General features: G+C 32.9%; 1 protein-coding gene across 1 annotated transcript; it reads left to right on the forward strand.

Annotated features, from left to right (window-relative positions):
* The first annotated feature begins 4139 nt into the window (after window positions 1-4139).
* LOC104850314 (40S ribosomal protein S3a) lies at window positions 4140-5494 on the forward strand. The gene is made up of 2 exons (XM_019205004.2): window positions 4140-4706; window positions 5347-5494. Exons 1-2 carry the CDS (start codon window positions 4207-4209, stop codon window positions 5492-5494), a joined length of 648 nt encoding a protein of 215 aa, XP_019060549.1. The 5' UTR covers window positions 4140-4206.
* Window positions 5495-10467: the final 4973 nt, after the last annotated feature.

Here is a 10467-nt window from a genome sequence, read left to right on the forward strand (position 1 = left end):
TCAAAGTAATGAAAATATGTTATAATTATTTTTTCAGATATAGGATTGAATAAAATATATAGGTTTCTAACCTGAGAGAGCCAGCTGGATGTAAAAAAAAATATGTGCCAAGGGCACATATTAACATATAACTACATGTTAACTATATTAAGCTTGGGAATCAGGTGAAATCTAGAGACCATTCCTTCTACTTTATTAAATATTAAGGATTAACGCTTTTCTGTTTATAAAAGACAGTAAAGTGATTCTTTCTTTTAAGACATTTTAAATTTGTCTAGTCGGTACCACAACTATCCAATATAACCAGTTAACAAGAACACTGTTCCCATCTGACAGTAACTCTAATTCAAATTCTCTATATTATTAAATAATCAACCAATCTCTATTATATTTCTTAATATGAAGAACCATTTATTTCTTGAAATTTTTGCAGGTTGCCAAAATGTCACATTTGAATTAAATTATATGCCTTTAATCTTATTCTTACTATTTTAAATTAATATTAGTACTGAACTGGCCCTGCTAATTATAATTCAAACAAATCATAATTAACTTATACAATACTGGAAAGTTTTGACCATTCAAGGAGTAACCATTCTATTTCCATCACTTCCATATTGATGGTATCAAATATTAGTTCATTCTTTACAGAAAGAAATGCACACTACATCCTAAATCACAAGAGATTTAAGGTTTATTTTACATTATACTTGTGAAAGTTCAGTCTGATGGGTTTCGTTATCTTTATCTTAGCAAAAATAAATAAGTTACTTAGAGTTTGAGCCAAAGCAAGTCAGAGATACCTTCTTAAAGCTCTAGTTACATCAAAATCTTTCTAAAAGATTCAGCTTGCATGTAGAACTTGGCTCCAAAATGGATTAACTGACAATTCAGGCAACACTTTGTCTTGATTCTAACCTTCCTCACAGTATCTCTCCCTAAACTCTGCACTCCAACCATTTCAGACTTACTACTATTGTTCCAGTACAATAGGCACCTTCACAGCTCTCACATTTACCTCAAGCTATTGTTCCACTAAAAGAACTATATACACTTTTCTACTTTTGAAGTCCTATCCACTGATCAAAGTTAAGTGTGAATTGTCACTTTCTCAGCAATTTCTTCTTCCCTGCCTTGTATTTTGACATTTCCTTGTAAGGCCTTTCTTGTAAGTATAATGAATATAGTATTACAATAACTCAATTTGTCTTTTTTTTCAATTTGCCTTTATTACCCTGTAAGCAAAACTTATTGCCACAGTAGAATGAACTTAAGTGGGGAGAATATCTTCACAGGATTTAGAAAAAAAGGAGCTTAACAAGTGTTTATTCAAATCAAATCTTTGTTGTTCATAACTACTATATTAAAACTGGTATGGTATTTTAGTCAGTAAAAATTAAAATTATATTTTTGATCAATTCCTTTATGACAAATGCTACACCAAGTCTATTACTTATTTTATTCTGCTATTGTTAAGTTGAACAGAGCCACACCAATTCCCACAAGGTCCTGGATGTTGAATTCATGGTCTCTTAAGTAAGTTTTGCTTAACTATTGTCTTCTAACAAACTTTACTGTGCTCAGTGGGAGAATCTAGTAGCCAATATGTTAGATTCTACAAGTTTGAACAAAAGAAAAATTATGGAGTTGTTGATCAACTCAGAAATAGAACCATAAATTTCACAGCATAAATAATTATACATCATTAATGATTTCAGTATTTTAGAGAAAAGGTAATTCAGCTTCAAATATAGCATTCTTTTTACCTCAGAATGACCTTTATCTTCTGTTAATAAACTTTATTATAGTTATTTATTTGTTTCATACCTGGAATTAAACTTGAAACCTTGCACTTGAGAGGAAGGCATCAGCATCACTGAACTAAATCCTTGACCCCAACTTTATATTTATTTTTTAAAATAATAGTACAGAAAGTTCTCATATAACTCTAGCCCTATTTTTCATAAAAGTAACATCTTACATTAGTATGGCACATTTTTTAAAATTAGTGAACCAATATTAATAAATTATTATTAACCAAAACCCTGACTTCATTCATTTATCATTAATTTTTCCCTAATGTTCTTTTTTGAAAAGAGATCCCAAAGAGGGTATCACATTAATTTTAATTACCATCTTTCCTTAGGCTCCTGCTCATTGTCACCATTTCCATAATTTTTATTTTCTTGACAAATTTGAGGTAGAATGATGAAAACATTTGTAGAATCCTCTCTATTGGAATTTGTTTTGTTCAGGGTTGGTTTGAGGTTATGAGTTTAGGGGAGGAAGGTTATGCAAGTAAAGTAATATTTTTGTTGCATCATATTATGGTAAAAACTGGCAAAATGATTTATGACTTCTCATGCTGTCCTTTATCACCTGGCTGGGAAGCATTTGTCTTGTTTCTTCACTGTAAAGTTACTATTTAAAAATCTTGTTTCTCTACTGGATTTTCTGGAAGGATGCTACCAAGTGCAGCTCAAACTTTGGAGTATAGATGTCTCTTCCTCCTGAGAGTGAAGTATCTTCATAAGATGTTTAGAATTACTCTTCTCCATGGGAGATTTCCCTTTCTCCTACTTTTATTCAATCATTTTTTAAAAAATTATATACACTTAAATATATTTGCTTTAGATTTGGTGCTATAATTCTAAACAACTTCATTTATTTCGTTGTTTAAGTTGTTCTAGTACCGACCATTGAAAATCTTATGTCACAGCCTGAATGTTTCTGGGATTCTCTGGCCTCCTAAATGACTTTTGTATATATTAGAGTTCACTTTGTACTGTAAAGGTCCATGGGTTTTTAAAATGTAAAATGTCTTGTATTCATCATTAAGCTATTATTTAGAATACTTTTATGCCTTAGAAATCATCCATGTACCACATTTCATCTGTATTCCCCCCAGGACATCTGGCAACTGCTGATTTTTTACTGTTTCTATAGTTTGCCTGTTCCAGAATGTCATATAATTGGAATTACATAGTATATGTTTTATCCAGAAATGAAATATATTGTTTCATGGAATTTTCATATAACGCTATGTGCGAATACCAGCATTCTTGTTAACACAGTTACAATCTGCAAATGTTTCATGGTGAATCAGAATATTAAAAAGTATCCTTAATATGTAAACCTGTCATATTGTCTAATCTGAGCACTCTACTTTTAATATCTTTTGAAATAGTATACTATGTTTCACAGAAATGGTATATATTTAGTCCTCTGGAAAATACTGATTTAGAATCTCATCTATGAAGCTGTGTTTTGAAGCTCTGTGGTTTGCATCAAGAACACTTGAAGATTTATAGGCGGATGTGTGGCTGGATGCACTTACGACTGAATCATGTCCCTTGACACAGCCAAATGCACACGTGAGGTCTGTGAAAGTGCTAGTTTATCACCAGCTGCATAAATCAAATGAGGCCTGAATGATTTCTAAAAAGAGGTGAAGAAAATACTTATAAGAAAAAAGTACCTACACATAGATATTTCTAAAGAATTAATAAATTGTAAGAAAACATAGTATACATCTTTGATTTATATTTACATATATGCAAACAGTCAGAAAATTACAGTGGTTTAACTTTTGATTTTTTGATTTCACAGTAGCACAGGGGTGATATAGATTCCTTGAATTTTGATCCTGTCTTAGGTTATGATGATGATATATGATATTTTCTTTCAGTGGTGGACAGAAGCAGGGAATTAGTTCCCATTCATTTTCACATAAGCAGAAAGGTGAACAGTCAGTGTCTATAGCGTATGCTATTGTCAATCAGTTCGGTAGGTCACTTCTACTGAATGCATTTTTGGAATATAACCTTACAACTAGTCCATGAGCATTTGCCAAATTACTCTACAAAAGGAATCAAAGTAAAGTACTACATGAAACACCTCTCATTATGGTGTGATACAAAATGTGCTACATATTTAGAAGAACAGAATTGTGACATCAGTAGGGGGCAGATTTACTGCGAAGAAAAAATACTCTCTCAGATGCATATTTCTTTCTGGACTTGGTGATAAGGATCTAATATCTTCAGTAGAATCTATCAAAATGTATAAAACCCCTTTTAGCTCTCTGAGCAGCACCATGGCAGTGGGCAAAAACAAGCACCTTACGAAGGCGTCAAAAAGGGAGCCAAGAAGAAAGTGGTTGATCCATTTTCTAAGAAAGACTGGAATGATGTGAAGGCACCGGCTATGCTCAACATAAGAAATATTGGGAAAACACTAGTCACCAGAACTCAAGGAATCAAAATGGCATCTGATGGGCTCAAAGGTCGTGTGGTTGAAGTGAGCCTTGCTGGTCTGCAGAATGACAAAGTTGCCTTTAGAAAATTCAAGCTAATTATTGAGGATGTTCAGGGCAAAAACTGCCTGACTAACTTCCACGGTATGGATCTCACCCGTCACAAAATGTGTTCCATGGTCAAAAAATGGCAGACTATGATTAAAGCCCATGTTGATGTCAAGACCACAGATGGTTATGTGCTTCGTTTGTTCTTCATTTGTGTTGGTTTTACTAAAACACAGAACAACCAGATATGGAAGACCTCTTATGCTCAGCACCAGCAGGTCTGCCAAATCCGGAAGATGATGGAAATGATGATGCAAGAGGTGCAGACAAATGACTTGAAGGAAATGGTCAATAAATTAATTCCAGTCATCATTGGGAAAGACATAGAAAAGGCTTGCCAGTCTATTTATCCTCTTTCTTTTTTAATTGAGTTTATTGGTACAATCTAGGTATACAATACAGTTACATTCATCATTGGGATTCTGTACCTTTACATAATAGGTCTTGATTCTCATTTTTCCCCTTGTCCCTGCCCTCCCTTCACCACCCCTCCTCTCCCCACTTACAAACACTTTATTTCCATTTTTTCAGTTTCTCATATTTTTTTCCTCTCCCTTATTACCTTTCCCCCACCCTTCCCACTTTCCCTACACCTTTAGCCCTTTACTTCCTAGTTCACATTATTAATTATATCATTAGGATCCTGTGTACTATTATAGTTTTCACACCAAAGAAACTATTCGGTATTTCAGTTAAAGAAATCCCTGTATGAACATTAAAATTAGGGAACCCTAAAATAAAATTAAAAAGGAAAGTAAAAGAGAAAAGGCAATGATGTAACATTAAAATAATCCTTAATTCTGGAGATGAAAATGGTCCCTTAACATATTTAAATTGCTTCTTGCTCTTATAGTCTTATTCTTTTTTCATTATTTAGAGAATACTTTATCAGTTTCTGTAATCAAACCCACGTAGATATGACCTTACATATTTAGTATGATGTGTTACCCCTGTACACATGGAAAAAAATAAAAATAAAAATAAATTTATCCTCTTCATGATGTCTTTGTCAGAAAAGTAAAAATGCTGAAGAAGCCCAAGTTTGAATTGGGAAAACTCATGGAGCTTCATGGTGAAGGTAGTAGCTCTGGAAAAGCTCCTGGAGATGAGACTGGAGCTAAAGTTGAATGAGCTGATGGATATGAACCACCAGTGCAAGAGTCTGTTTAAAATCCAAATGTTTAATAGTGATAAATAAAATCCTATTGGTGAAAAAATAAATAAATAAAATGTATAAAACTTTTATCAGTTCTAAGGAGATACTGCTTGTATTGAAATCAGTAAAGGGCAGAAATTATACCAGCAGACCACACTCATATTTTCAAAAACATACCTCTAGGACAGGCCAAAATGAAGCTGAAAATGTACTTTATAGGTTATCTATCATTAAAATATAAATGTGATTATAAAATAGGAATAAATTGATTTTTCAGAATTTGATTTAGTTAACATATTTTAGCTCCAAAATGCTTGGGCAGTGTTATGTCACTAGTACAAAACTGAATATTAGAAACAATAGGTCTCTTAAGGATCATATGTACAGATGGCTTAGATATTTCAATCAGGTAAAGAACATGGGATTTTATATATAATGGAATGTAGGGGCACATTCAAATGCCAAGAAAATATTCTGATAATAATCCTAGATAATATGAAAAGCCAGAATATTTCCACTTCAATAACCATATCTTTATATTTTACAAATAACATCTAACTACAGTTCCATGAAGGAAGATATAGAAGTGATCGTGCTCTCATTTTTGATATGTGAGTAATCTATGCTCCAAGAGGTTAAATGAATTGCTGCAGATTAAGCTGCTCTGTCCTCAAGCCCTGTCATTTTCACATGAGAGAACTCCATGTTTTGATACGGAAGACAGGAGATGACATTTCCTGCCCCCAGTGTTGTCTACCTAGACAGACAATATGACCATGACTTTAATTGATCTAGTCATAAATTAAAATATGGAAAGAGAATAGCAAAGTCATGTTTTTATTATTAACATTTTGGAAATTACTTAATTCCCCCTTAGACTCACTTTTGTCTTTAAAAGGATAAAACCTACTATAGCAGTAAGAACATTAGAATATAATTGAAGACACCTCTCAAAGGGTTAATGGTGTGCTGAAAATTCTTGGGGTGATTTTAAATTGTTTTAGCTTCATGTATATAAATTTAGAAAACAATGAGCTCCAATGAACCCTTTTTAGCTATTGAGTGATAAGATTTTAAAAATTGAGGAGTTACTCCCCTTCTAAAATACAAGCTGAAAATATTAAGGTAAATGCCACAATTTTAAAAATTTAACTCAGAAAAATTTCATCTTTCCTTTCCTTGGTATATGTGAGGGTGCTGTAAAGCTGGAATATTGAACTTTACTAAAACTACTGATAAGAATGTATGAGCATAGCGGTACACAGTTCTAATCTCAGCACTCGTGAGGCCGAGACCCTTTTTCAAGAAAGAAAACAAGCAAAAACTGAATTTGTATGACTAAAAATGCTCCTGGGTTATTGTAAGCATAATTATCAGAGTCCCCTGGCCTGCTTTTCCTTCTCAGGAATATTTCTATCCAAAACTGGCCTTGACTGATTCCTTCCTGAGATCATTTAGTTTTAGAAAGTGTCACTGTGGCTAGTGGCACCATTATAAACAATGGCAACTTCTTCAGCATAGGCAGAAGAACTAGGGAAAATAATTAAATTATTTGCTCTTAGGACTCTGGTTTAAAATTCTCTGGAGAGCAGTAGTTTTACAAATCTAAGATATTATTCAGGGAAAATGAAGTTCGTTTGCAGGAGGAGGAGGTGAAGTAGAGGGAATGGGAAACATTTGGTATGGCAGTGCTGCCCAAGAGAAATCTCATTCCAGACTCAGGGCCTTGAATTCCTGACATCAACAAATCCTGTTGCAATGCAAGTATGTGCACGTTAAGAAAGAGCAATGTAGGGGCCTGAGATTTAGCTCAGTGGTTCTAATAGGGAAAACTTTAATAGCAAAAATTTAGGAAATGTCACAATGTAAAATAACTTCTGCCCCTCACTCTGCTTAGTTCGTAATTAACCATACCGGAGAATTCTAGTCTCTCAAAAAAGTTTTGTAAGTGAAAAGACCATGGTTAGCTTTGTTAATCAAATAAGCTCCCTTCCCCCTGGCTAGAGTAAGTAATTGAATGAATCTTAAAGGTAACTTCCCTGACAAAGAACTGCATCTGGGTTGAAATTCAGCTGCCTTGCTATCATGTTTTGGGAATCTGTGAAAATGCAGTGTAACCAACTGAGTAAGATCAAAGCTGTAAAACCTATAAAAGAATGAGTTGTAACCCATGGAGGAGGGGGGCGGTCAATCAGGGCACTGTCATTAGGTGTAATCAATCCCCATCCATGGAGTAAACTTTTTTATTTTACTTCCATTCTGCTGCTTCTCTGTGTGTCACTTGCCAATTCCTTCCCTAACAGTTCCACTGCCTGCAACCAAGCTCAAAACTGGAGTTTGATCCTGGTACAAGAAAAAAATATAAAAATAAAAACAAGAAAGAGCTATGTGTTTGTAATCACAGTGAGGAAAGCAGTAATGTTACATAAGATAAATATCCAATTAAAAACTACCCCATATTCTTACATTTTTATAAGAAAAATAAGACCTGAATTTAATAAAAGTAAGGTTGGACAATGTCTGAATTTGTAGATGAGTAGAGTATTGCTTTTCCTTATCACTTAAAGAACATCAATAGCATATGTGGTTGGTAAGCTCTTTTCATTGCACTCTACTGAACAGCTATTATTTGAAAAATACTTTTAAAAATTAGGTCATTTTTCTTCACATCCTCATTCTGGATTCCCTAAGACATGTATTTTAGATAATAAGAAAAGTATGAAAACTCACACTGACTTTTTATTTAATGAGAAATACATCTGATTTTTTTCCTGCTACTTGAAGAGGAGATTTATTTCAGCACTCTCTGATTTTGCACAAAATTCAACACTTCCTCATAATTATTGATAAAAAATCAATTATAAGAGTGCAAACTATCAAATCAGTCAACCAGTCTAACACACAAGTATGGTTTGGGTCACTGCAGCTTGCTTCTTGGGGAAGTGTGAAGAGCGTATTGTGAATGAGAAGTTGAAGAGAGAAGACAGGGAAAAGGAAATTTCAGCAAAAAAAAAATCAGAACTAAATCTTTTGCAAGTAATGCAGATTTTACAAAAATAAGTATTTCAAAAAAAGTGTGTCTTATGTATGTATGAAATCTAAACTGACAAGTTCCAAGACAAAATTAATGTTCATAATTTCATCTCTTCCCTAATATCCAAAAGCAATTTATTTTTTCTTGGCATTGTTTAAAGGAAGGATGATTGAATGATTTTTCAAGGTCTCAATATTAGTCCAAAGAATTGATTATTTATAAAGAAAAGAAATTTATTTTTCACAGTATTAGAAGCAGGATTCAGACCAGAATAGCAGGAGGCCTGTTGCATGTTAGGGATCCAGTCTCTACTTCCAAGATGGTATTTTGAAAGCTGCATATTCAGGAAAGAGAGGAATATTGTGCTTTGTCTTCAGAAGGTGGGAGGCAAACTTTTCCCATCAATCGCTTTTACAGTGGCTTCCAATGCCACTCAGGTGGATGCTATCATGACTTGTTTATGTTCTGAAGGTTCACCTCTTAATACCATCACATTGACCATCAAGTTTCCATGTTTTGATAATGATACTGTAATACTGTATCTACAATCACACATATAGACTCAATATATACAATTTTACAAATGATAACAAAAAATATTATTTTATAATAATAATATTTTAGAACAAATACAAAATGCACAATGAAAATTTCTGCAATATTCACATGTATGTATATGCAAACAGCTATATCCTACTAATTCCTTTTTTTAGATATGAGTGAATTTAGTCAAAACAAAAGATATAAACTAGAATTTAGATGCCACATCGGCCTAAATGGTAGATTTTTCTAAGTAATTAAAAATAACAACAGCAGGAAATATGAAAATTAAAGATCGATTGTTTCCTGGCATTGTAGCCTACTCATTCTTATTTTGTTGTTCTTTAATAGTTAAAACAAAATAAATTTAACCTATCTATGAAAAGTCCAAAATTTATTTGAAAATTATAATTGTGGGAGAACTTATAGTTTATTATACTGGGGAAAATCCAGATATACTGAGTCATATTTGCTTAATGATGTAGGAATGCAGGGAAGAAAAGTCCTACAAAAAATGTGCTCTTTCCTAGATGATCAGTTTCATCAAACCCTAATCAAATTTCACACAAAACCATATTTTATTTCTCTTTTATAACTCTTTAGTGTTCTTCTGTCTTTCAATAACAGGTAATTGGAAAAGGCACTATGCATTTTATAAATGTTTTCCCATGGATTTTTGAAAAGGTGACTTTTCCAAAAAATAAAAGCTAAAGCATTTGTAAGGCAGAGAAATCTCATATAATTAAAGCCTCCAGCTGCATGCATTTTTAATATCACAGACAACAAAGTAATTGACATATGTGATTCTGGATCACACCTCAAATTTTAAATTATTTTAGTCTACTGAAATGTGTTTAAGTGTACTAACCAGATATACTTTCAGTAATTCAGCTTTTAATGACTATCCTTCATTTCAGAGCTACCTTTGATGTTAAAATAGTCTAAAAAATAATGTAATTTCCCCACATGCTGGTTGGGTTATAGTCAGATGTTTCTTAAATATTTCATGTAAGAACTCTCTCTGACCTCTACCACTGTGGAAATGTGAGGAGATTTTACTAACAATAATTTTATATCTCATAGTTCACTAAATTAACTGGAATGATCAGGACCTCAACCAAAATTGATTGCTGAACCTAAAATAAGATCAAAGCAATGAATCAAAAGGATATAGCAGATGTAAAAATACAAATTACAAGGATAAGTTCAAAATAATTAATATTTGCAAAATTGTACAGTAAAATATCTTAGAAAGTGTAAAGCTCATTGAACATTAAAATCTAAAATTTTAAATAGGTTTCTGAACCCAGAAAAGACTACTAATTTCTACTTATTTGCTGTGAAGCCAGTAGGCATGATAACATGGAGCTTAAC

This window comes from Fukomys damarensis, unplaced genomic scaffold (genome assembly GCF_012274545.1).
Source record: "Fukomys damarensis isolate Sample0158 unplaced genomic scaffold, DMR_v1.0_HiC HiC_scaffold_18, whole genome shotgun sequence".
Taxonomy (NCBI): domain Eukaryota; kingdom Metazoa; phylum Chordata; class Mammalia; order Rodentia; family Bathyergidae; genus Fukomys; species Fukomys damarensis.

What these genes read in the sequence shown, in the direction of transcription:
- LOC104850314 (XM_019205004.2), top strand. Translation starts at nt 4,207, where the DNA reads ATGCTCAACATAAGAAATATTGGGAAAACACTAGTCACCAGAACTCAA. An exon ending in ATAGAAAAGGCTTGCCAGTC is followed by an intron (nt 4,707 to 5,346) that starts TATTTATCCTCT and finishes AAAATAAAAATA; the next exon opens with AATTTATCCTCTTCATGATG.